Consider the following 27,861-nt stretch of genomic DNA (forward strand, 5'->3'; position numbering starts at 1 on the left):
TACTCTGTAATCAATAATGGGCTGGATTTTACAATAAGAATAACACTCACTATTGTAACAGGGTAATTCGGACAGCAAATTCTGGCGTCTGCACATGCACAGTTAAATGGCAAATCCTGAAGTTGCTGAGAGAGATACCCTGCTCTCCCACAGGCTGCACAGTTGCCAATATATTCGGCACTCAATTAAATGCAACGGTGGGTACTTGCTGTACTTACCCAGTGCTTACGCAACTGAAAACGGCCGGAAAAGTTAGGGTTTGTGCATTCGGGCATAAGTTAGTTTTTAACGGCATGATAAATAATAATTACTGCTGAATAACATCTCTGGTCCTGAAAAAATTGTATTTACAAATTCCCTTAGGGGAGAAAAAAGTGTTGGGGATTTTTTTTTAATTATCTTTTTTCAACATTTTCTGTCTATCTCATTTATCTTTCCTTTAATCCCATCTGTTTTTCCCATTTTTTTTAATTTAGCTTCTTGTGCATCATTTAAATCTAATTTATATTTTCTGCTTTATACATCCTGGTTTACACTGTGCATGTCTCAGTGAGGATTCTTCAGTCTAATCAGTTGAAGAGCCTGGGTGTTTTTTCATTCTGCTCACCGATGGGACATATTCCCTGTTGAGGAAGCTGCATTGAAACTAATGCCAGACTAGAGCAATTGTGCATACTATAGCCTGCGCAAACTTTATGGGCAACTGTCAGTGAGGTAAATGACAATCACTGTGCCGTTGCCACTAGCCTCAAAATCCTGGTCAATAGCCAACTCCTCTGCCTGTTGTCACTCCTCAATGACCTAATTGCGGAGTAGTGGATGGTGATCACAGAGAGGGACAAATCTCAGCCAGTGGAATGTTGTGAAGATGGAATTACTCTGACATTCCAGGTTTTTATATTTTCTTAATTTTGTTTCTTTGAATGCCTGCAAAAACTTCTTTTTATCTTTTACTTTAAGTTTAATTGAAAAACAAGAAAAAATTATCAAGATGATTCTTGTTTAGCATCCAATTGGGGGAAGGCACTGGATGCTGCAAAGGTTATGGGTCCTGACAACATTCCAGCAATAATACTGAATACTTGTGCTCCAGAACTGGCCACTTCCCTAGGCAAACGGTTCCAGTACAGCTCCAACACTTGCATCTACCCAACATTGTGGAAAATTGCTCAGGTATGTCCTGTACACAAAAAGCAGGACAAATCCAACCTGGCCAATTACCGCCCCATCAGTCTACTCTGTATCATCAGCAAAGTGATGGAAGGTGCCGTTGACAGTGCTATCAAGTGGCACTTGCTCAGCAATAACCTCCTCACCGTCACTCAGCTCCTGACCTCATTACAGCCTTGGTCCAAACATGGACAAAAGAGCTGAACTCCAGCGGTGAGCTGAGAGTGATTGCCCTTGACATCAAGGCAGCACTTGACTGAGTATGGTATTAAGGAGCCCTCGCAAAACTGGAATCAATGGGAATTGGGGGAAAACTCTCCACTGGCTGGAGTCATACCGAGCACAAAGGAAGCTGGTTGTAGTTGTTTGGAGGTTAATCATCTCAGTCACAGGACATCACTGCAGGAGTTCCTCAGGGTAGTGGCCTAGGCCCAACCATCTTCAGCTGCTTCATTAATGACCTTCCCTCCATCATAAGGTCAGCAGTAGGAATGTTCGCTGATGACACAATGTTCAGCACCATTCGCGACTCCTCAGATACTGAAGCAGTGTGTGTCCATATGCAGCAAGACCTGGACAACATTCAAACTTGGGTTGATAAGTGGCAAGTAACATTCGTGTCACACAAGTGCCAGGCAATGACTATCTCCAACAAGAGAGAATCTAACCATCTCCCCTTGACATTCAATGGCATTACCATTGCTAAATCCCCCACTATCAACATCCTGGGGAGTTACCATTGACTAGAAACTGAACTGAGCCAGCCATATATGTACTCTGGCTACAACAGCAGGTCAGAGGCTGGGAATTTTGTGGCGAGTAACTCATCTCCTGACTCCCCAATGCCTGTCCACAATTTGCAAGGCACAAGTCAGGAATGTGATGGAATACTCTCCACTTGTCTGGATGGGTGCAGCTCCAACAACAGTCAAGAAGCTCAACACCATCCAGGACAAAGCAGCCCACTTGATTGACACCCGCTCCAGCACATTCAGCATTCACTCCCTCGACCACGGACACACAGTGGCAGCAGTATATACTACAAGGTGCACTGTAACAACTCAGCAAGGCTACTTCAACAGCACCTTCCAAACCCGCAGCCTCTACCACCTAGAAGGACCAGGGCAGAGACTTGTGGGGACACCACCCTCCAAGCCACACACCATCCTTACTTGGAACTATATCGCCGTTTCTTCGCTGTTGCTGGGTCAAAATCCTGGAACTCCATTCCTAACAGCACCTTTGTGTACCTAAACCGCATGGACTGTATACATGGGAAGTATACAGTAAATGGCAGAACCCTTAGGAGTATTGACAGGCAGAGAGATCTGGGCGTACAGGTCCACAGGTCACTGAAAGTGGCAACGCAGGTGGATAAGTTAGTCAAGAAGGCATATGGCATCCTTGCCTTCATCGGTCGGGGCATAGAGTATAAACATTGGCAAGTCAACTATACAATAAATGGAAAAGTCCTGGGGAAAATTGATGTACAGAGAGATTTGGGTGTTCAGGTCCATTGTTCCCTGAAGGTGGCAACGCAGGTCAATAGAGTGGTCAAGAAGGCATACGGCATGCTTTCCTTCATCGGACGGGGTATTGAGTACAAGCGTTGGCAGGTCATGTTACAGTTGTATAAGACTTTGGTTCGGCCACATTTGGAATACTGCGTGCAGTTCTGGTCGCCACATTACCAAAAGGATGTAGATGCTTTGGAGAGGGTGCAGAGGAGGTTCACCAGGATGTTGCCTGGTATGGAGGGCGCTAGCTATGAAGAGAGGTTGAGTAGATTAGGATTATTTTCATTAGAAAGACGGAGGTTGAGGGGGGACCTGATTGAGGTGTACAAAATCATGAGAGGTATAGACAGGGTGGATAGCAAAAGCTTTTTCCCAGAGTGGGGGATTCAATTACTAGGGGACACGAGTTCAAAGTGAGAGGGGAAAAGTTTAGGGGGGATATGCGTGGAAAGGTCTTTACGCAGAGGGTGGTGGGTGCCTGGAACGCGTTGCCAGCGGAGGTGGTAGACGCGGGCACGATAAGATGTATCTAGACAGATACGTGAATGGGCAGGAAGCAAAGAGATACAGACCCTTAGAAAATAGGCGACAGGTTTAGATAGAGGATCTGGATCAGCGCAGGCTTGGAGGGCCGAAGGGCCTGTTCCTGTGCTGTAGTTTTCTTTGTTCTTTTGTTTGTTCATGCTGCAGCTGTACAGAACTTTAGTCAGGCCACACTTAGAATATTGCGTGCAATTCTGGTCGCCACACTACCAGAAGGACGTGGAGGCTTTGGAGAGGGTACAGAAGAGGTTTACCAGGATGTTGCCTGGTCTGGAGGGCATTAGCTATGAGGAGAGGTTGGATAAACTCGGATTGTTTTCACTGGAGCGACAGATGTGGAGGGGTGACGTGATCGAGGTTTACAAAGTTATGAGCGGCATGGAAAGAGTGGATAGTCAGAAGCTTTTTCCCAGCGTGGAAGAGTCAGTTACTAGGGGACATAGGTTTAAGGTAAGAGGGGCAAAGTTTAGAGGGGATGTGCGAGGCAAGTTCTTTACACAGAGGGTGGTGAGTGCCTGGAACTTGCTGCCGGGGGAGATGGTGGAAGCAGGTACGATAATGACATTTAAGAGGCATCTTGACAAATACATGAATCGGATGGGAATAGAGGGATACGGTCCCCGGAAGTGCAGAAGGTTTTAGTTTAGGCAGGCATCAAGATCGGCGCAGGCTTGGAGGGCCAAATGGCCTGTTCCTGTGCTGTACTGTTCTTTGACTGCAGCAGTTCAAGAAGGCGGCTCATCTGTCTTAAGTGCAATTGGGGATGGGCAATAAATGCCGGCCTAGCCAGCGATGCTCACATACCATGAAAGAATGAAAAAAATGTCTTATTTCTATTTTGATTGTGACAGTGATATTATCACCCAGTGAAGGTTATGTCATGTAACCTCTCAGAATACGTCCAACCACAATTGGCAACTTTAACTGTAATTCCTGTTTACATGATCGTGAAGGGCAGTACTTTTTCATGTTGACTTGACAGAACGGATGGTAACCCCACACTTTTGTGGAAATCATCCTGCCCTGGATTTGCCATTAAATATTGGGCTTCCTGCTTAGGCCAGTGAAAACATGGGCCACAGTGATTGTTAGCAGACGGATGGAAACAGGCATGCCAGTTCCAAGAGTTCAATTTAAGGCCTTGGAAGGCAGTTCATATCTCTCCTGTACCTGCAATTAAAATGGATAGTTTGGGCTTCAGAACAGCCACTTCAACCAAAATCATGATTGAACTTGTGCTTTGGAGCAGACTTTTGTTACCCGTGGAATATCACTTAGTACAGTATTGGTGACATTCTATTTTTGTTCTCTGATCACATGATAATCTTTGGCCATGCAAATTCTAATGCCAAGAGAATGGTTCTGAATTGGTCTTAGGCCTCTGCCATGTTACTACAAACTGGCCACAAGGAGGCATAGGTGAGCAGACTGGAACCAGATTTTTTTCTGATTTCCTCTCCCTGAAATCTGAGCAAATTCTTTCTGATGTTCGCTCTATGGGCTGAATTTAGTGTGGCCATTTGGAGTGGGAATGGTGGTGTGGGGAAGCCAGAGAATCACGACAGATGTGTCCGCCTAGAAGTCCGTCATGATGTCAGTTCTGGTTGTAGTCAGCTGTGGGAAAGCACTAAGGTGGCATTGTGCCCTGATGCAATGGGATTGCAATTTAAATTGCTGAACACATACTTTTAATACATTAACATCTAATTCATCACTATTCAAATGGGGAGCTTGAAAGTAAGTGGATGATGGGCAGCCTCACGTGCCTTCGGATTCCCAACCATTGAAAGCTGGCGACACCCAGGCGAGGCCTCAGTGCCATGGCAGGTAGGCAGCCATGAACATCACTGCGTCGAGGAAGGAGGACAGTGGAAGCCATTGTCAGTCTACATTGCTACTCTGCAAAGGTGTGGGGGGAGGGGGCTTGGTTTCAGGTGGTCTGCAATGGGGCTCGTGGTCTCGGGTAGGAGTGCCGGCCGCGCAGGGTCTCGGGTGGGAGTACCGGCTGCGCAGAGTCTCGGGTGGTTTGTGAGGGGTGGGGCTTGCTTTTGGGTGGCTGTATCGGGTGTTCAGACTGTTGGGAGAGAGGGTTGGGTGCCCATACTGCTGGATGAGAGGGTCGGCTATCAGCAAGGGTGGGCATTGAGGGCCATTAGGGAGCATGCCGGGAGAAGTAACAGCTGCCAATGCATCTCTGCATTGACACTGCTCTGGAGGCCCACTGATCACCTAGCATGGGTCTCATCCACCCTGTCTTTTTGGATTCCCTGGCATGATGCAGCGCCTCTGACAGAGGGAGGGCCAGGAGGAAACTGTGAAGCTCCACGACAAGAGCAGCAGCCATGCCAAGAAGGGGCCACTTGTGCCAGAGAGTGTACCGGACTCAAATCAGCTACCTTCAAATCTCCAAGCAGCATTTTCAGCGAGGACTACGGCTCTCCAGGGAGGCTGTCACCAATGTATACATTCTGCTGCAGGGCGAGTTGCGACCTATGTGATTTGGTGGTCACCCTATCTATGCCAGTGGCTCTGAGGATGACAGAGGCACTAAACGTTTACGTGTCTAGATCATTGCAAGGATCCACCAGGGACATGTGTGGTGTCTCCCAGACAGCATCAAGGTGGTGACAAATGGCCTGTTCAAGAGAATTGGCGACTATGTGTGCTACCGGACCATCCCTGACAGTCAGGCCAGAGTGCCATCAGATTTGGTGCCATTGCTGGATTCCCCCAGGTATAAGGTGTGAATACATGCATGTGGGAATCAAGGCTCCAACGGACCAGCTAGCTGCCTTAATCAAGAGGAAGTGCTTTCATTCCATCCATGTGCAACTGGTCTGCGACCACCGAAAGCATTTCCTGAAGATATGTGCCCGATCACGGGAAGCAGCTACGACGCTTACATATTTTGACAGTTCTAGGTGCCACAGCTTTTCAGGCTCCCCACTGTCCTTCAGGAATGGATTCTCGGGGGAAAAAAGACTACCCATTGAAGACATAGCTACTGCTACCTGTGAGGAACCTCACAATGCAGCACAGAAGCGTTACAACACTTGCCACGGTTCCACCCAAGTGACCATCGAGCATGCCATTGGGCTGCTGAAGGTGAGATTACGGTACCTAGATTGATCAGGTGGAGCCCTGCAGTATGTCCCAGCGAGAGTCTTGCGTATTGTGGTGGTCTTCTCTGCTCTGCAAAATCTAGCACTGCAGAGGGGAGGCATTGCATGACGAGGAAATGATTGAATGATACTTCTCCACCAACAAGGTGGTTGCGGAGGAGGGTGATGAGCAGGTAGCACTGGATGTTGAAGCTCTTGCACCGGAGGCTAGACAGATTGAGCGATTGGCCAAAGAGGCAAGAGACAATCTCGTTCTTTCTTACAACCAACATGAGTAAAAACAATACTCGCCTCAATGCATGCAGTCTGTCGTCTTCTTTCTATGTGTCTTCTGTGCCTAGTACCCAGCTGAACCATGCGCCATAGCCCATGAGAGACCCAATTCAAATGAGGGCTTTGCTTACATAGGCATCCACTAAGTGGAAAGGATGAAGTCAGCCGCTCACAATTCATGCATGATAGAATGATCACTTTTACACAATGAAGGTTAATTTCAAAAACAAAAGAACTTTATATGATGAAGCAAATGATAAATTCCAAACACCCATGAAACCCTAAGTGTCTCTAGGTTGTTTTTCTTTATACGTTTTCGAGTGTTTCTACGAGGAGTGATGCCAGCGCTAGCAGCTGGGCTGGAGGCAGCCTGCTGATCACGCTGCATCATGGCCTGTGAAGACTTCAGTGGCCATCTCTGGATGCCTGAGGCCTGAGAGATGGTGGCCTGTGGCCGAGATGCAGCCGTGCATCTCACAGGATTAGGTGATGCCTAACCCCCTCTGCCAGCGCAGTTGTGCCTGACTCCCCATGTCTCGCTTCCTCCTGCATGGCCACTTACAGAAGCCAGCATGCAAGAAGATGGGGGGAGTGAGAAAGAAAAGACAGCAAATTGAAATAAGCCATAGTGGCGCAGTGGTTAGCACCGCAGCCTCACAGCTCCAGCGACCCAGGTTCAATTCTGGGTACTGCCTGTGTGGAGTTTGCAAGTTCTCCCTGTGTCTGCGTGGGTTTCCTCCGGGTGCTCCGGTTTCCTCCCACATGCCAAAGACTTGCAGGTTGATAGGTTAATTGGCCATTATAAATTGTTCCTCGTATAGGTAGGTGGTAAGGAAATATATAGGGACAGGTGGGGATGTGGTAGGAATATAGGATTAGTGTAAGATTAGTATAAATGGGTGGTTGATGGTCGGCACAGACTCGGTGGGCCGAAGGGCCTGTTTCAGTGCTGTATCTCTAAAACTAAAAAACTAAAAGTACAACAGCAGAGGGACTCCAGGCAGGGGGTCAGCAGTACAACAGCAGAGGGACTCCAGGCAGGGGGTCAGCAGTACAACAGCAGAGGGACTCCAGGCAGGGGGTCAGCAGTACAACAGCAGAGGGACTCCAGGCAGGGGGTCAGCAGTACAACAGCAGAGGGACTCCAGGCAGGGGGTCAGCAGTACAACAGCAGAGGGACTCCAGGCAGGGGGTCAGCAGTACAACAGCAGAGGGACTCCAGGCAGGGGGTCAGCAGTACAACAGCAGAGGGACTCCAGGCAGGGGGTCAGCAGTACAACAGCAGAGGGACTCCAGGCAGGGGGTCAGCAGTACAACAGCAAAGGAACTCCAGGCAGGGGGTCAGCAGCACAGCAAAGGAACTCCAGGCAGGGGGTCAGCAGTACAACAGCAGAGGAACTCCAGGCAGGGGGTCAGCAGCACAGCAAAGGAACTCCAGGCAGGGGGTCAGCAGCACAGCAGCAGAGGAACTCCAGGCACGGGGTCAGCAGCACAACAGCAGAGGAACTCCAGGCAGGGGGTCAGCAGCACTGCAGTACAACAGCAGAGGAACTCCAGGCAGGGGGTCAGCAGCAGGCAGGCTCCAGACAGGAAGAACAGCAGCACATCAGCAGAGGGACTCCAGGCAGGGGGAACAACAGCAGAGGGGCTTCAGGCAGGGGGACAGCAGCACCGCAGTACAACAGCAAAGGGGCTCTAGGCAAAGGGACAGCAGTACAGCAACAGAGGGGCTCCAGACAGGGGGACAGCAGCAGAGCGACTCCAGACAGGAGGACAGCAGTAAAGTCAGTAAGTAAAGCAGCGCTTTAAAGATTGCGCCAGCATCTCTGAAGTCTCTGCTGACATGTCATCGTGCCTCGCCGTCACATTATTGGATGGTCCCCGTGCCTCCACTATGATAATTGGCTGTCTGCCACATGATCGCGGTGGGCCAGCCACACACATGACGAGCGACGATGGCACCCTCTTCTGGTGGGACCCTATGAAAAAGGATGGATTTTTAAAATGTACAAATAACACATTGTGCATTTATTGCAGTAAAAAGTATTTTATAACATACTTAAATAACCTTTTGTGAAATAATTTGTTCAAGCAGTTTGAACCTAAGTTTTTTTTTTTTCTTTTCCTTCACTGAAGCCCATTTTGATCGGCACAGCCAGTCTTGCACTTCGAGCTGTCATTCAATCAGAATTGTTAAATATAACAAGTGAATTGCCTGTGGAAATGGTGTGTGACGAAAAGGGAAAGCAGCAACAGATTGGTTCTTTAAAGGTAAACATTAGAAATAAAGATAGAGCAAACTGTAGTGGTTGACTAGGAAAATTGAAGGCCTAAGCGCAGGTCATCTATACTTTCTTGGTTGATGAACACTATATAATGGCGAGAGGGGAAAAAAATAACGTTCAAAAAGGCCAAAAGAAATAAAGGATATAGTTTGTGATGTTCAGCAATACTCGGCACTTTTTTAATTGTAGTAACTCTAACTACAAAATCTCAAATTCATTGTTTTGAACTGCTTTTGACTTAAATAACTAATATTAAATTAGATGATAGAAGGAATTTTTGGCAGGAAGAAAAACAGTTTGTGAACTTAACCGATGACTCAGCTGGCTAACGCACTAAAGTACCCATGTTGCATAGACCAGGAAAGTCTCAGACTCAATATCCAGTCTGCAGTGAATTAACTGATGTCTAATTGGTTCTGGTAGAAATGTTAAAATTAGCCATCATGCCCCTGTGTTAGCAAGGGGCAATTAGCAGGGTTCCTGCTCCTGATTGCTATACAGCAGCGGCCCCTGTTTGAAATGCATGATTGTGGACATCAGGTGAGGCCAGGGTCAGAGTTGGCTGTGATGCCCTCTTAGCTAAAATAACCTACCAATACTCCCATCTAGGTTCATGTAACAGATTTGGCAAGAAAGGTTCTGGAGGATGACAGGTGCCCAGCAAAGAAATTTCAGGAGAGGAGGAGGGGAGCAAATTGGCAGAACAGAAGAAGAGAAAAATTAACACCAGAATCTCAGGTTTATTGATGTAGATTGCATTTATCACAGTCAAATTTCCTTTTTCCTTGCATTAAAAATTATAACTTTGTTCTATAGGTGTCTGTGGAGCTTGCAGCTGACAACAAAGATTTTACCAATGCTAACACCAGATTAGCTGCTTCTGCAAAGGCTGCATATGCTGTATCCAGCCCAGGGCCAAAGTTGCCACCAAAACACAAAGATGTTGATGTGTGTCCAATAGACCCCATTGGTCGTCATGCTCCTGAATCATCAAGTAAAAGAAATATTGACGCTCATTTGAAACAAAGTCATATGAAGGACGTACCCAGAATTTACCATTCAGACTATTCCTATCCTTCCTCCGTAGCTGCAATGCAAAGTTTAATAGGACAATGTAACTCTTCTGTAGAGAAAGAAGAGGGCTTCTTATTGCATGTTCTGCTGATGGTACCTGATGGAAAGGACTTTGTCATGGGAGATGGCAGTAAGCAACAACAGTACAGTATCTACCTAAAATGTAAGCTTTTCAGCACAGATGAGGCAACTAGGTCCCCGATCAGCTGGAGCACAAGCTGCCCAATTTTTAACTTTTCACTGGTAAGATTTTTTTTTTGTAAGTTTCAGCAAGTAATAATGGACTGTACATTTTGGATAAGGCATTAAGGAAAGATTTTTCTGTTGTCACTACTATAAAGTGTATGTGGCCAGTCGGCAAATAGAGAATGTGTACTGTGGCTGAGGAAAGGGAAAAAATGTTGGTGAGCACAACTTCTGATTACTGCAGATAAACATTAAAAAAAACTATTTCAGTGCTTCATGTAGTGTGTTTATTTTAAACTAGAATTAAGCCAATTCAGCTACTGCGTAGTACAGTCATCATTTACAGAAATGTAATTGCATTTTCTGCAATAACTCGTTGCCATTTAAAAGCGAACAGCATAAGAAATAAAAATTAGGCCATGAAAATTAATTGAACAATCCAGCCTGTGCTATGACCTGTATTCCATTATTGTTGAATTACATTTTACTTTCAGAATAATTTCAACTATTAGGTATGCTAAGATTTTTCTTTTTTTTAACCAGGTAGCTCCAATCGCATTGACTCCCAGATTACTAGAGAGGATGAAGAATAATATGATGATTATAGAGGTCTGGCATAAAGTGACTAACACAGGGCAGGAGAAGTTACTTGGCCTTGTGAAGCTTCCTCTTCATCAATTTTACATATCTTTTAGGTATATGGCATTCACCAGATGAAATCGTGTATTTGTTCAACTGCACCTCGTATAGTGATGTTATTTAGATACGTTGGCTGAAATATTTGGCCACACACCATCAGTTTCTCAGGGACTAAACTGCCTCCTAAGCCTTCAGTATGACAGGCCTGAAACACTCCCTTATTACAAATTGGAGTTACACTGCCCGTCGTATTGGTAAAAGTCAAAAAATCTGCGTGCAGTGCTCACATCTGAAATGAATGTTAGGTTTTTTGAATGTGTAAATAAGGGACCAAATGCCTGTTTGAGGCCCCTAAGATTGGTTTGCCAAGGCAACCAATGCCAATGCCAACTGTATTGATAAAAACCAGGTTCACATGTTTAAGAAGAGGTCCTTAAAGAGACCGGCTGGTTAGTTACAACCAACATGGTAAGTTTTCAATATTTACATGCCTAATGTGGAGCTAGAGAAGCAGGATTGCATCTCCTGATACTGCATTCAAAGAAAGCGCGCTGCTACCGTCCACTGCTTTTTCCTACACCACATCCCTTAACTCCCATTCCCATGCTATCCCACTGCAGCTACCACTGCCATCTGATCCAGTTATCCCACCTTCCTGGCTCGGTCGCCCCCTCCTGATTGCTTCCCTTCATCACCTACCTGCAGGCCTTTTACTATTGACATTTCGATGCTACTGAGTCCCAAGGTGCAATGACAAGTGCCTAAATGCTCCCCTACCTGTCTCTGCCCACTAATAATCTGGCCATTTGAGATTATTTGTAAGCTAAAGTGAAGCAGTTTCCATCAGATGTTCAGCCATTAGTGGTTTGGGTGGGACTACAATGAAACGGGAATGAGTCTACCAGTAACATTTTGTAATTGACTGTCCAGAATTGGATAACTTCTACACTTTTCTTTTAGCTACAAATAACGGATTTAATTATCGGGGTAAATTTAAGGATTGCATGTGTGTTGGTGATCTAATAATCAACAGTCAAAATGGGTTAGAAGGGGACATCCAGATCTGGCCAACCTCCTTGACCTTTTTAATGAAGTGGACAGTGGAAAGCTCTTCGTGGTGTACCTAGACTTCCAAAACACATTTGACAAAGGCTACTAGTTAATCCAAAGTAGGGAGATTCAGGGTGTAATTTGGGAATGTAGAAGAAATTGACTCTAGGATAGAAAGCACAATTGGAGCAGATCATACAACACCAGTATTGGAGAAGTGAATCCTTTAGAGTGAGTTCTTCACAAGTTTTCAAACTAAACTTGTGCTTAAGTGATTAATTTTGTTGTGGAGCTTTAATCATGAACTAAGTGATTAAAATTATCAAGAGTAATGACAGCCACTTTTCTACTTGTGTAGGGCCACGTTAAATTTGATCAGGGTGCTCCTGTTCTATGAAAATGTATATTGTATCCAAATTTACAACTTAGTCCAAACTACAATGAACATGATGCTCTATTTGCAAATCATTTAGGGTTTTGTATCTTTAATCACATAATGGGGTTTTCGCATTATGTATTTGTGCAAATTATTTCCACTATGCAAATATGTAAACTTTATATCAGTGTGATTATAAACTAAAAGTTTTTAGATTTCGGTTCTAATTTCTCAATTGGGAGGAAAGTATCTTGTACTTTTTTTTAACATTTTCTCCTCTGCCAATTTTCTTCTCCCTGTCCCATTAAAGTGTAGCAATTTTACTGAATTGTTCAAAAGTTATACAATCAAGCAATGTATTTTGTGCAGAAATAAAAATACTTTCAACATAGGCCAAGAATACATACCAAAAATGCTGGATTGAAATTTGAGGAGCAGCTGTTTAGCCTCATGTAAGAGTGTACCCTCTTCAAGCAAGCACATAGAATTTATCGTAGACTGGTAGGATGTAGGCTCTTGCTCTTCATTATTCACGCAGTGAGTTCCCAGCCTTAGTAAAAGAAATGTCAAGTAGGTGCCAGCATGAAATTAGAAAAATGATCATAGGGGGCAGGAGGAACTTGGGATAGCTGGAAAAAAATTATTTTAAAAATGTAATTGAAACATTTGTCATGTTTGGTGTAATTACAGTTCCTGTGTAAGCTTGGGACTTATTGGAAATGGATGATTATTTTTAAGGGTAGATCATTATGTTGAAATTTTACCCATTGACATCTGGCTTGTAATGCTTTGGTGTTTAAAAGCTTCTGAGATTTTTTTTACTAAATGAAGTGTGGTATATGAAGGCCAATGACAGGTTTGCTTACATGAATTGAATTAATTGAATCTGTGGACACTTTCCATTTGACCCTTTGTTATTTTTTGTAAATCAAAAGGGATCCCAAGATTTCACACTTACTGCTGCAAGCTCAATATCCCGTGGTTGCTGTGGATAGCTACATGCCAATGATGGATGTTTTTACAGGCAGCCAAAGGGGCAGCCTTCGAGTTCTGCTAGCAATGGGAGAAGCAGACCAAATAGTAGCACTTCAGAGACTAAAAAGTGATGAGGGAACTTCTGCCATTGGTTTCCCACAGATACCCCATTTCCTGGATCAAGTATCATCTGTTCCATCAAAGGTTTGTGATTATTGTAATACTATTGTTATATTGTGTTATAATGCAGTTGAAATACTTGTGTCCTCGTGAACTGGTCATGCATACGCCCCTGACACACACTTTTCATTTGCACCAAGAACCAGATAAACAATCGGTACTCGTTGATTTGTGCCAATCTCTGAAACCCCTCTCATTTCATGCAGCTTAAGCTCCAGTTATATTGCATTAGCAGTCTCTGATCAGAGTGCAAAGTGCAGCTAATACAGTGTGTGTGTGTGAGCAAGCGAGAGAGAGAATGCGGGCATGGATGCTGTTGCAACCATTTCGGGAATGAATGTTGTTGAATAAATAGTTAATCTTCTGCTTTAAACCTGCAAGAAAACCTGTCATTGTCTGTTTATTTGACAAATCACACACAAGGGATTAAAACCCCTGACTTCCCAAAGATTGTCCACCCTCAACAAGGCACAAGTCAGGAGTGTAATGGAATACTCTCCATTTGCCTGGATGTGCAGCTCCAACAACATTCAAGAAGCTAAACACCATCCAGGACAAAACAGCCTACTTGATTGGCACCTCATCCACCACCTTCAACATTCACTCCCTCTACAACTGACTCACTGTGGCAGCATCTTGCCAAGACTCCTTTGACAGCACCTTCCAAACCCACAACCGCTACCACCTAGAAGGACAAGGGCAGTAGATGCATGGGAACACTACCACCTGTAAGATGCCCTCCAAGCCACACACCATCCTGACTTGGAACTATATCTCTGTTTCTTCACTGTTGCTGGGCCTTTCAGGAGAAACTCTGCTATATGAGCTTGTGTGCAGATGTGGAGCTCTGATTTACCAGTGACTCATTTTTAATGTTGGGAGAGAGCAGGCAACATTGTCCACTTTCTCATAATATTAAAATGCACTCTGCAATAAGTGTTTGAGAAATCTGAACCCCCCCCGGCCACTTTTTAAATACAGCTTCACATCAGACTGGAGAATGAGACGCAGAATGAGACAGCATCCTGGAGAAGCTGTTGCACCACTTGGCTTTAATGCATTGTGGAGTTAGATAGACATCTGTCTCTGGTATTATGCCACAACTTCTGTGTCAGTGTACCAATGAAACTACTTCATGTCAATGGGAAAATGCAGTATAACTGCAGCTCTAAATCCACACTGACAAGTACCAATCAATTGCATTGCACCAAGATAGTTTCCATTGAAGTTGCTGAAATAATTACTGCTAGAGAAACACTTTGCCGTCTCCACAAATCATTCACCATCATACTATGCTGTCAAAATGGTGTAAGCTCTAATAGTTTTATTTTGCGAAATGTATGCAAAGTTTGTTTTTAAGGTACAAAAATATAACCACGCCTTTCTGATATACTGATACATATTTTCTAAGTTGGACAGAAGGGATACAGAACCGCTGATCGAGCACATATTTGAAATAAATGTGGTACAACTTAAAGGATTGACTCCCTTGCAGTCCACGGTCTGGGGAGAAGCAGACTGCTATATACAATATTATTTCCCAACTCAAAATATGAATACCATAACTGAGGCATTGCCATTTGTAAGTGGTAAGTAATTTTATAATCCAGAATTTTGTTTTCCAATCTGTGTGTAACATAATACAGTAGCCATTTTTAGTTCTTTTAAATAAATTGTAAATTCAAAGAACAAATTATGTCAGGGGTAAGAATGCAAGAACTTCCAAAAATTGTAAAAGAGACCATCAAAGACCAACTGCAAACTAGAAGTGAGCTTAGCAGTTTAACAAAAAACTTTCTGTACAACAAAAAAGATTATCAAAAAAATTGAGATCATTTATAGATGCAAATGGGAATGAAACTGATAATGAACTAAAAATAGCTACTATATATGAAATGGCACAGTCAATCTCACCTTCTTCCTCCAGTGCCTTTCCTCCATGTTCTAGCTCCGTGCGATTACACTCAGTTGATTTTTACTCTTGCCTTTCCTGTCATAGCCAGAGTATCTGCCTTGCCCCAGTTCTGCACCGTTACCGCTGAAGTCTGCCAAGGATCATCCTTGGTTCCTCCCTCCTCTTCCATGCTGACCCACTATTTGCAGACATGTGTTCAGGTTTTACATGTACCTGACGACATCAATGCTCTGCCTCTCTAAGACCTCTCTCGAATTCACAAGGTCTGTGTTGTCAGACTGTTTGCTATCCAGCCTTGGATTAGCTGTAATTTATTTGAGTTAAACATTATGAAGGCCAAAGCTATTGTTTCAGGACCCTGCTACCCTTGATACCAATTCTGTCTCCTCAGCCATTTTCTCATATCCTTTCCCACATTAAATCCCACTGATACATCACTCCTGTCTTTGCTGACCTACATTGGCTCCCGGTCTCCCAACCTCAAATTTAATATACTCATCCTATTATTTAAATCCCTTCACAGGCTTGCCCCTCACTATTCTGTAGCTGCCTTCAGTTGTACAAATCCCCAGGTGAGCTCTTCATACCTCTGACTCTGACCTTCTGTGCATCCACCCCTGCTTTCATCCCGCCATTGACAGCTATGTTTTTGAATGCCTAAGACCCATGCATTAGAATTCCCTTTTGAAACCCCTTTGCCCCTACAGCCCCTGTCCTCCTCTAAGAAGTTCCTTGAAACCCACTTATTCGACCAAGTTGTGGTCACCTCTCCTACTTTCATCATCTTTGCCTTTGTGTACGCTTTTACTGATTATGCCTTTGTAAAGCACCTTGAGTTTTTTTTTTACATTAATGGTGCTATTTAAATGCAAGTTGTTATGTGTTGTTGAAATGGTGTCCTAAGTAGGCTAGTAGTGGTGAAAACTCTGGAGTGATTCAAGTGTGATGGTGTGGAGGATGAGCTAGATCAGCCAAATGGCTTTTCTCATCTCTCTCATAACTGCCCCTTGCAGTGACCTAGTAAACTACTCAGTTGCATCAAACTAGTAAGATTGCAGCAGTTCAAGAAGGCCCTCCACCACCACCACCACCTTCTTGGGGCAACTACGAATGTGCAGTAAATGTTTACCTTGCTATATTTATTGTCATCAGTTATGTGTCCATTGCATATAACTTGAATATTGATTTAAAGTGTATTGTGCAAATTGTTTAAATATTAAGATGTTTAAGACTCATGTCAGATGTTCTAGAAAGTTTGTTAAATCAACCCCAACTCTTAAACTGGTTCTTGTTTTTAAATGCTGTTATGATTGGTTCCTCCATATTTGAGTTAAATCACGTCTGTACACATTGTTTCGCTGTAGGCATCATCTTAAAGCCTTTTCGCACAGCCACCACATTGTGTGTACCAGATCCTCTATTTAACGACTGTCAAAGTCACTCTCTTCTTGTTCCACCGGACCTTCCGGTTCAGAGAATACTGCTGAATGCTTGCTCAAAGCAAAAGTTTACAGGAGGTGGTGGCATTCAATTTGAGGTTTGGTGTAGGTAAGTACTGTAGTCATAGAAACAAATAGATCTTAACCAGCAGAAAATTAGATAAGGCAGTTATATGTTCAGTGTGTGATGTGTCATCAGCTACATCAAATTTTAAGCTGTTTTATGTAGAACATGTGAATCTATGTTTTAATAAAGCTACTGAAACTTATCAAGTGTGTAGTTTATTTGAAGTTGTCTCTTGCCTATATATTAAAGGTGTAACAGTCATTGCATATTTAATGAGAAGACATTTATTGTGAAGCAGATTATCTATAGGCCTCATTCTGGTCCAATGATTATTTGACTGATCTTATCTTTCTGCCAATATTTTCTATTCTTTACTTGAAGGCATTGATTCTTTTCTTGAAATACGGTTCCATGAGTGCTAGTTATCCTTTTGTATCTCCCAAATTGCCCATTATTCATGAGCCCACAATCTGAATCTTGGCAGGCTTGTTAGCCATCACTGTGTCCTCCCTCAACAACCGCACGCATGCACTTTCCAGCAACGATCTCTGGAAAGTGTTCTGAAGTTAGAACACTTGCTGATTTTTCTCCTGTTAACTGAGGACGTTGAGGCCAGTTATAGCTGTGGGTGATGTCCTGGCTGTGATTGACTCTTGAATGACATTTCATATCTCAAAAAGTTATGGTCCCTTTGGCTCAGCTACTAGATGCTTTAAACAGGTGAGCCAGAGGGCACCTGTATATTAATTTGTTTAAGGATAAAGAAAAGTCCAGGGCATCTTTTTGTTTAAAGAATTCTGTCATTTTATAGAGTAAACTAATTGATTCCACAGACTCTGATTTGTTTTAGTAAAGATCAATTTTCTTACTGGAAACGAGAACCTTGAACCTTCCTTTTAGGTCACCCATTATCAATATACTCCTGCTGGACGGTTCCCCCTTTGACCCTTAGGCTGTCCAGCAAGTCTAGGGAAATGGAAGGCTTTAATCGCTAATAAGAAAATCAAAATGCTGGAACATTCAACAGGTCAGGCAGAATCTGTGCAGAGAGAAAGAGTTTTCATTTCAGGTCACTGAGCTCTCCACAGATGCAGCCTGGCCTGGTGACTCTTTCAGTAATTTCTGTATTTATTTCAGATTTGTAGCATCTGTAGTATTTTGCTTTTGTTCGAATGACCATGTTGATGTTTAATGGCAGAAGAAGCACTAATAATGCAGTAGCTTTATTATTAAGACCCTGTAATACATAACTAAATACTTAGCACACTTTTAAATAAAACATATGAAACATTTTACTTCTGCTTGTCCTATGTTTCCCTCCCCCCCATTCTCTGTATTTTACAATAACATACTTTTTTCTGGATTATTTAGCATAATCTATTCCAACCATTTTATCTATTTTTTTAAAAAAAGTTTTCTTGTGTTAAATTATTTCTCATGAATCCCAGAATCTATTTGGAAATGGAAACAATTTCCAGAAAACTGCTTTGGCTGAAAACAAACTCTTGTGGGTATTCTTTCAGCCAACAAAGACCATAGTGTAACAACTGACTTGCTTGTGTTATAATTCCATCCAAACTAATCTTTAACTTGAAAAGGATTGTCAAGATTGCATTTATCTAACACCTTTCAAGATAGGAAAATTGTCCCAAAACGATTCAAAGAGGTGTATTCACTGGCACTGAACCAAAGAAAGAGCTATTTGCAGGAGACACCGAAAGCTTGATCAATGAAGTTGAGTTGAAGGAAGGTTGTAATGGAGCAGGGTGTGGTGGAGAAGGGGAGGGTTTTACAGTGGAAATAGGAGAGGTTATGGCCGAGGTAGGTGGAAGGCACGGTTGCTAGTCTTAGTGAGTGATGGATGAAAGGCAAGAGAAGGGGAAGTTTGGTGCGGGTACTGTAGGAGGTCACAGAGAGAGGGAGTGACTAAACCATGAAGTGAATTAAACTTGAGGATGAATTTGAAGCATTGGGGGTCTGAGAACCAATGTAAGTCAGCGAGGACAAGGGTGATGTATGACTTGGTCCAGGACAGAATATGGACATCAATACTGAAATTTACAGAGGGAGGCAGTTGGAAGCCAGCTGGGAGAGTATCGGAATAGTCGAGGAGCGGTAACAAGGATGAGGCTTCGGCTGCAGATAAGCTGGGGTATGTTACTGAGGTGAAAGTAGACAGTTGTAGTGAAGGTGAAGATATAGTGCTGAAAGTAACAAGGTTGTGACTGAATGTGTAAGACCCCCCCCCATCACCACAGCACCCCCTACCCCCAAAGACCTGTTCACCACGGAATCAGTCTGATAACGGTTGCTAATGCTGAAAGTTTCTTTTAAAAAGTTAAAGAAGTATAAGTGTCAGACTTCAAATTTGAAATACTTTCTGGGAGAAAAAATAATTTGTGGAGTGCTACAGTGCCACCTGAGAAGATGATTTATGGAATGATGAGAGTAAACAAAGCCCATGGTTAAAAAAAAACGTGGAATTTACATTGGAGCTACAGTGCGCTCCTGACTACAATATTCAGATAATAATGTAAACCACTTCAATGAACAGCTCGGGAGAGTTATTAATATAAATTGTGCGAAATAGTTTAAGATACAAAAAAAAAGTTGGCTGAGTGACAGGAAACAGAGCGTAGTTGTCTACGGTTGTTTTTCAGACTGGAGGAAGGTATATAGTTGGGTTCCTCAGGGGTTGGTGTTAGAACCCCCCTGCTTTTCGCGATATATTAATGACATAGACTTGGGTGTACAGGACACACTTTCAAATTTGCAGATAACCCAAAACTTGGAAGTATTGTGAACTGTGAGGAGGGTAGAGAGAAAATTCAAGAGGACAGAGACAGGCAGGTGGAATGGATGATAAGTGTCAGATGAAATTTAATGCAGAAAAGTGTGAAGTGATTCATTTTAGTAGGAAGAACGAGGAGAGGCAATATAAATTATGAGGGGCATTGATAGGTTAGATAGGAAGAGACATTTTCCCTTAGCGGAGGGGTCAATAACCAGGGGGCATAGATTTAAGGTAAGGGGAAGGAGGTTTAGAGGGGATTTGAGGGTAGTTGGAATCTGGAACGCACTGCCTGAAGAGGTGGTAGAGGCAGGAACCCTCAGAATATTTAAGAAGTATTTAGATGAGCGCTTGAAACGTCATAGCATAAAAGGCTACGGGCCAAGTACTGGAAAATGGGATTAGAATAGTTAGGTGCTTGATGGTGACACAGACACGATGGGCGGAAGTGCCTATTTCTGTGCTGTATAACTCTATGACTCTAAATTAAAGGGTACTGTTCTAAAGGGATAGCAGGAGCAGAAGGACTTGGGGGTGTATGTGTACAAATAATCGAAGGTTACAAGGCAAGTTGAGAAAGCGGTTAATAAAGCATATGGGATCCTGTGCTTTATAAATAGAGGCATAGAGTGCAAAAACAAGGAAGTAATGATAAACCTATATAAAACACTGGTTCGATCTCAACTGGAGAGTATTGTTACCTGGATAAATTGGAGAAGAGAAGATTAAGAAGAGATTTGATAGAGGTGTTCAAAATCATGAGGGGTCTGGACAGAGTAGATAAGGAGAAACTGTTCCCATTGGCCGAAGGATCTAGAACCAGAGGACACTGATTTCAGGTGATTGGCAAAAGAAGCAACAAGAAAAACATTTTTACACAGTGAATGGCTAGGATCTGGAATGCACTGCCTGAGAATGTGTTTGAGGCAGATTCAATCAAGGTCTTCAAAAGAGAATCAGATAATTACCTGAAGAGAGAAAATTTTGCAGGGCTATGGGGAAAAGGCAATGGAATGAGACTAGGTGAGTTGCTCTTGCAGAGAGCTGACACAGACAGGATTGGCCGAATGGCCTCCTTCTGTGCTGTAACCATTCTATAATTCTAAGAAATTTGATTGTTACTATGATTAGAAAACTCTGCACTCACTTCAGTCGGTAAAGACTTATTCATATCTGTTTAAGGATCTCAGGAAAAGCAATTCCAATTCATAATTCTGTTTTGATATATTTCATAACAGAATGACTGGATTCACTGGGCTGATTACTGGGATGAGGGCTTTGTCTTATGAGGAAAGGTTGAGCAGGTTGGGCCTGTACTCATTGGACTTTAGAAGATTGAGAGGTGATCTTATTGAAGCATATAAGATTGTGAGGGGGCTTGACAGGATAGATGCTGAGAGGATGTTTCCTCATGGGGAATCTAGAACTATGGGGGCATAGTTTCAAATTAAGGGTTCTCCCATTTACAACGGAGATGAGGAATTTCTTCTGTGAGGGTAGTTAGTGTTTGTAATTCTCTTCCCTAACGGGCAGTGGAGGCTAGGCCATTGAATACATTCAGGGCTGAGTGAGAGAGATTTTTGATTGATAAGGGAGTCCAGGGTTATGGGAGCAGGCAGAAAAGTGGAGTTAAGGCCACAATCAGATCAGCCATGATCTCGTTGAATGGCAGAGCAGGCTCGAGGGGCCGAATGGCCTACTCCCACTCCAACTTATATTCTTATGACTGTACTTTCTGTTCAAATGTGTATAAACTATACTTTCAATAGCAGAATATAAATGTAATGAATCAAGTGTTCTTTGTTGTTGACTAAGTTCATTTGGAGGTTCAAATATTGGTGGTATAGTAAATAGTGTATATGGAAGCATAAAATTACAATAAGGCATTGATGAATTAGGTGGCAGGTGGATTTCAACACTGGAAAGTCTGAGGTCATCCATTTTGGACCAAAAAAGGATGGATCCAGGATGTGGGTGTCATTGGCAGAGTCAGCATTTATTGCCCATCCCTATGTAACTGTGTGGCTTGCTAGGCCATTTCAGAGGACATTTAAGAGTCAACCACATTGCTGTAGATTTTGAGCCAGTCATAAGTCATTTTATTATGAAATATATAAAAACAATTAATGTGAATTGGTATTGCTTTTCCTGAAGATCCTTAAACAGATATGCATTGATAGACTTTACTGATTGAAGTGAGTGTAGAGTTTTCTAATCATAATAGCAATCAAATTTCTTAGACTCATAGAATGGTTACAGCGCAGAAGAAGGCTATTCGGCCTTTTGTGCCCATGCTGGCTCTCTGCAAGAGCAACTCACTTTAGTCCCACTTGCCTGCCTTTTCCCCATAGCCCTGCAAATTTTTTCTCTTGTAGTTATCCAGTTCTCATCCCTAAAGGACATTTGTGAACCAGTTGGGTTTTTATAATAATTTGGTAGTTTCATGGTCACCATTCCGATTTATTTAATTAACTGAATTTAACTTCCCCAGCTGCTTTAGTGGGATTTGTATTCATGTCTCCAGATCATTAGTCTAGGCCTCTGGATTACTAGTTCATTAGCATAACCACTATGCTACCCTGCCCTTCTAGTTTTTTGCTGGGAAAGGATATCAAAGAATATGAAGCTTAGGCAGGTGGATGTGTTGAGATACAGATCAGCCATGATCTTATTGAATGAATGCATGGGCTTGAGGGGTTTACTGGGCTGCACCTGTTCCTCTGCTGCTGTGTCCATGTTCAAATCGTCAATTCATTTGAGATTCTCTGCTTCAGCAATAAAAGGTAATGAAGTTGACATAAGATTTCAGTGAATAATAGAAAGTAATGAAATGCAGGTTAAGTCACAGATATGTTTTGTAGATGCATTCAATGAATTCAGCAGAATATTAGAGAATATTTAACTGTGAAAGGTGTCTCACAGCTTCTTGTTATTACATGAATTCATACTTCACAAAATCCATATTGTAGCCAGGAGTTAATTTATTGTGACACTATGTAACAAGCTCCTTTTATTCTCTGAGGTATTATTACCCTAATGTTAGAGACCAGGTTGTTGCCAGGGGTCTCCTCCCTTTGTCCAAGCTGTGTGCTATGGTAACAATGCAACATCACAAGGAAGTTGGAGTTCAGACATTTGGACTTCCCCTAATGCCTAGAACAGAAAATGTTGAAGGACATCTTCCACATTCCACTGGTAAGTAAAGCTTTTTCATCTATTTATTTTCATCAGAGGGATTAAATAGGTAGGTGAATTTGAACCATATCCAATAATTATTATTCTTGACAATATTTAGTGAGGGCACATCTTTCAGATAGAAAAGCTGAAACAAAATGTCCATACATATAGAAGCTAGAAAATTAACAAAATCTGACCAACAGCTTCGTAAAAGCTAACAGATAATCCAGAAAGTTAACAACTCGAATAGCTCTAATTAAAAACCTATGGCATGATACTGCTGAGTTGTCTTGTTTAATATTGGGGAAAGTAGTTATTGTTCCATGTGTGATGAAGCAAATTGTCCAATATGATTTTAAAATAATTAGCATCTTCTAAAGGTTAAGCCGAGGCATCAAGTAATCATGAAACGCCCATTCCTTATTCGGGACTACAAAGCTTGATTAAACTTTGAGCATTGAATCTTCCAAGCTACAGTGTCAAATTAATGCAGCTTAACTTGAAATTGAAGTAACTCTTTCACATGCATTATAGGCTTATTGGATGTTAGTGTAAAATACAGATGTTCAGTACAAACAACTGAGGATGCCAGGGAAGATGTTACAGTATCTCATGCTGTGTCCCTTTCGGTTCAGATGCTCCGGGCTTCAGGGTTACAAGCTGCAGCAAGGTGAGGAAAATTAGGTAATATTTCATAGATCTGATATTCACCTCTGCTTTTATTGGTGTTAAACTTAAAATGGGATTTTTGCTATCCAGGTCCCACTTCTAAAATCTCACTGTTAAAATGAATTGTGACTGATTGATAGTAATAACCATTCATGTTGTTTCTTACATTTTTGCTTACAACTTCAGTACTTTGATTAATTAAACTCTTCAAACAAATTACTGAGCAGGTAGCCAATGGGAATGCTTAAATGTGATGCATTTGGATCTTGAAAAAGTAATTAACAAAGTGCCACAAACGAGACAAAGATTAAGGCTCATTGCATTCAATGTAAGGTAGTGGCATGATCAAAAGGGGTGGCTGAAGGATAAAAAGTAGAGTATATGAGTAAATGGATGTTTCTCAGATTGTCAAGATATAGCTAGAGATCTGTATATATATAACTCTGTATATATGGTAATTATTTAGAGATCGGCATAGTGGGAACAATATCAAAATTTGCTGATATCAAATGAAGGCATGACAAACTGAGGATGAATGCTGGAGACTGTAGAAAGTTATGGACCATTTGAGGATGTGTGGCAAATTCAGTTTAGGAAAGATAAAAGTGAAGAAGCATATTTTAGTGTCTCAATTGAGTGGAGGAACAGAGATGCAGACAGTGAAATTTTTTTAAAGCAGAATTGCAAGTGGAAAAAGCCTTAAAAAGGACTAAATTGGATTCTGACTTTATTATATGATGATATTGACTAGAAATGCAAGGAAGTGGACGATGAATCTGCCCAATATGTAGGTTAAACAACAGGTGGAACATTGTGTGGTTTTGGACACCCAAGTATACAAAAGATATAGAAAGTACATTTCAGATTCAGGAGGGAACACCAAGGATGAGCACTTATAATTTTGATGAGAGCTTATTTATACTACTTGATGAATTGGTGACCGAGCCCTAAATTTAGGATTAGTACTAGAAGACTGGCAATAGCAAGGGCCTACAGGTGCAGATACATAAACTTTAAAAATGGGAGCGCAGATGGAAAAGTCCATTAAAAGACAATTCTTGATTTTATTTGTAGGGCATTGAATATTGAGGAAGTGGCCCTAGAAATAGTAGATGCATTGCTGGTCATTTTTCAAAATTCTATAGACTCTGGAACAGTTCCAATGGATTGGAGGGTAACCCCACTATTTAAAAAAGGAGGCAGAGAGAAAACGGAATTATAGACCAGTTAGCCTGACATCAGTCGTGGGGAAAATACTAGAATCCATTGTAAAAGATGTAAGAGCAGAGCACTTGGGAAACAGTGACAGGATCGGACAAAGTCAACCCCATGGATTTACGAAAGGGAAATCATGCTTGACAAATCTACTGGAATTTTTAGAGATGTAACCAGTAGACTAGATAAGGGAGAACCAGTGGATGTGGTGTATTTGGACTTTCAGATGGCTTTCGATAAGGTCCCACATAAGAGATTAGCATGCAAAATTAAAGCACATGGGATTGGGGGTAAGGTACTAACATGGATAGAGAACTGGTTGGCAGACAGGAAACAAAGAATAGGAATAACCGGGTCTTTTTCCGAGTGGCAGGCTAGTGGGGTACCGCAGGGATCAGTGCTAGGACCCTAGCTATTCATAATATATATTAATGATATAGATGAGGGAATTAAATGTAATATATCCAAGTTTGCTGACGACACAAAGCTGGGTGGGAGTGTGAGCTGTGAGGAGGATGCAGAGAAGCTCCAGTGTGATTTGGACAGGTTGAGTGAGTGGGCAAATGCAGTATAATGTGGATAAATGTGAGGTTATCCACTTTGGTGGCAAAAACAGAAAGGCAGATTATTATCTGAACAGCGATAGATTGGGAAAGGGGGATGTGCAGCGAGACCTGGGTGTCCTTGTGCACCTGTCGCTGAAAATAAGCATGCAGGTGCAGCAGGCAGTTAAGAAGGCAAATGGTATGTTGGCCTTCATAGCATGAGGATTCGAGTACAGGAGCAAGGATGTCTTCCTGCAATTATACAAGGCCTTGGCGAGACTGCATCTGGAGTATTGTGTGCAGTTTTGGTCTTCTTATCTGAGGAAGGATGTTCTTGCTATGGAGGGAGTGCAGTGAAGTTTCACTAGATTGATTCCTGGGATGGCAGGACTGACGTATGAAGAGAGATTGGGTGGATTAGGCTTGCATTCGCTGGAGTTTAGAAGAATGAGAGGGGATCTCATAGAAACCTATAAAACTGTAACGGGATTGGACAGACTAGATGCAGGAAGGATGTTCCCGACGGCGGGGGAGTCCAGGACCAGGGGTCACAGTCTAAGGATAAGCCATTTAGGACTGAGATGAGGAGGGATTTCTTCACCCAGAGAGTGGTGAACCTGTGGGATCTTCTACCACAGAAAGCAGTTGAGGCAAATCATTAAATATATTCAAGAAAGAGTTAGATATAGTTCTTAGGGCTAAAGGGATCAAGGGATACGGGGAGAAAGCAGGAACATGGTACTGAGTTTGGATTAAAAACAAGAAATACTGGAACCACTCAGCAGGTCTGGCAGCATCTGTGGAAAGAGAAGCAGAGTTAACGTTTCGGGTCAGTGACCCTTCTTCGGAACTGGCAAATATTAGAAATGTCAAAGGTTATAAGCAAGTGAGGCGGAGGTGGGGCAAGAGATAACAAAGGAGAAGGTGTAGATTGGACAAGACCACATAGCTGACCAAAAGGTCATGGAGCAATGGCAAACAATATGTTAATGGTGTGTTGAAAGACAAAGCATTAGTACAGATAGGGTGTTAACGGACTGAAGATTGAACAGCAGCAAGTACAAACATGAAAAAAAACAGTGGGTAAGCAAACTGAACAAACTAAGATGCAATGAAATAAACATTTTTTAAAAATTGTAAAAAATGTAAAAAAGAAAAAATAACTAAAAATAAAAGTAAAATGGGGGGTCCGTCATGTTCTGAAATTATTGAACTCAATGTTCAGTCCGGCAGGCTGTAGAGTGCCTAATCGGTAAATGAGATGCTGTTCCTCGAGCTTGCATTGATGTTCCCTGGAACACTGCAGCAATCCCAGGACAGAGATTTGGGCATGAGAGCAAGGGGGTGTGTTGAAATGGCCAGCAACCGGAAGCTCGGGGTCCTGCTTGCGGTCTGAGCGGAGGTGTTCCGCAAAGCGGTCACCCAGTCTGCGTTTGGTCTCCCCAATGTAGAGGAAACCACATTGTGAGCAGCGAATACAGTATACTACATTGAAAGAAGTACAAGTAAATCTCTGCTTCATCTGAAAGGATTGTTTTCTGTTTTATCAGTCGTTATCTTAAAGTTAATGAAGGCAATGAGAGTTTTTGTGTTCTTTTACCCCATCATTCTTTTTCTTGTCCCTCATTTGAATATGGTGACTCTTTTTCTGAGATCTGGTTCCACAGGTTCCAGCAGCCTGGTACCTCGCTGAGTTCTGCTTCTTAGGCAGTCCTTCGGGACTGAGGATGACTTGCTTCCACTCCGGATCGATGGGTTCTGAGATGGCTGATAAGTCCAATGTGTGATCTGTAAACTCTACCACATGAGGGGTAGATGGTGCTTGACAGGTTAGGTAGATGAGTAGAGGTTTGTGCACTCCCTCCGCATGTTCCCGATGAAGACCCTCGAGCTGTATGATGCCTTCCCAAATGAACTTTCTCCATATTAGATGGTCACGAGCCGAGGACTCCCACGAGTCTTCGGGGATGTTTAATCTCTCTGAGGACTTCTCTACAGCGTTTCCATTGTCCTGTTGGGAGTCTGCTGTCATGACTAAATTCTGAGTAGAACAGCTGCTTCAGGAGTCTGGTGTCAGGCATGAGAATGACCTGTCCTGCCCAGTAGAGTTGGATTTGGATGATTAGCGCCCCCGCACCCCCCCCCCCCCCCCGCCCCATGCTGGGCAGGTTAGTTTGGGAGAGGAAGCTGCTGTTGGACCACCTTTCTTGCCACCGGGTTTGGAGAATCTTGCGGAGGCACCTCTGGTGTTACTTCCCCAGTGCTTTGAGGTGCCTGCTGTAGGTTGTCAAAACATGTAGGAGCACAGGGATCACTGCTACCCTGTAAACAATGATCTTAGTCCCAGGTTTGAGATCCTGACCTTCAAACACTCTCTTCCTCAGTTGGCCGAAGGCTGAGCTGGCCCATTGGAGGCAATAATGAATCTCATCATCTATGTCTGCCTTCACCAAGAGGAGGCTCCCAAGTTATAGGCGGCATGGACAGAGTGGATAGTCAGAAGCTTTTTCCCAGGGTGGAAGAGTCAGTTACTAGGGGACATAGGTTTAAGGTGAGAGGGGCAAAGTTTAGAGGGGATGTGCGAGGCAAGTTCTTTACACAGAGGGTGGTGAGTGCCTGGAACTTGTTGCCGGGGGAGGTGGTGGAAGCAGGT

The 27,861-nt window shown here is 42.9% G+C and overlaps 1 protein-coding gene across 4 annotated transcripts in view; it reads left to right on the top strand.

Annotated features, from left to right (window-relative positions):
* The window catches only part of c2cd3 (C2 domain containing 3 centriole elongation regulator), a 192,875-nt gene that overhangs the window by 81,414 nt on the left and 83,600 nt on the right, over positions 1 to 27,861 (top strand). For 3 of the 4 annotated variants that reach the window (XM_068033364.1, XM_068033366.1, XM_068033367.1), the window contains exons 13-20: positions 8,762 to 8,896; positions 9,727 to 10,227; positions 10,714 to 10,865; positions 13,171 to 13,414; positions 14,802 to 14,979; positions 16,670 to 16,853; positions 22,625 to 22,797; positions 23,314 to 23,449. In XM_068033364.1, coding sequence (XP_067889465.1) covers positions 8,762 to 8,896; positions 9,727 to 10,227; positions 10,714 to 10,865; positions 13,171 to 13,414; positions 14,802 to 14,979; positions 16,670 to 16,853; positions 22,625 to 22,797; positions 23,314 to 23,449 — 1,703 coding nt within the window. The remainder of the gene's footprint in view (positions 1 to 8,761; positions 8,897 to 9,726; positions 10,228 to 10,713; positions 10,866 to 13,170; positions 13,415 to 14,801; positions 14,980 to 16,669; positions 16,854 to 22,624; positions 22,798 to 23,313; positions 23,450 to 27,861) is intronic. The other variant, XM_068033365.1, reaches the window with a different exon arrangement.

Source organism: Heterodontus francisci, chromosome 6 (genome assembly GCF_036365525.1).
Source record: "Heterodontus francisci isolate sHetFra1 chromosome 6, sHetFra1.hap1, whole genome shotgun sequence".
In the NCBI taxonomy this organism is placed as follows: domain Eukaryota; kingdom Metazoa; phylum Chordata; class Chondrichthyes; order Heterodontiformes; family Heterodontidae; genus Heterodontus; species Heterodontus francisci.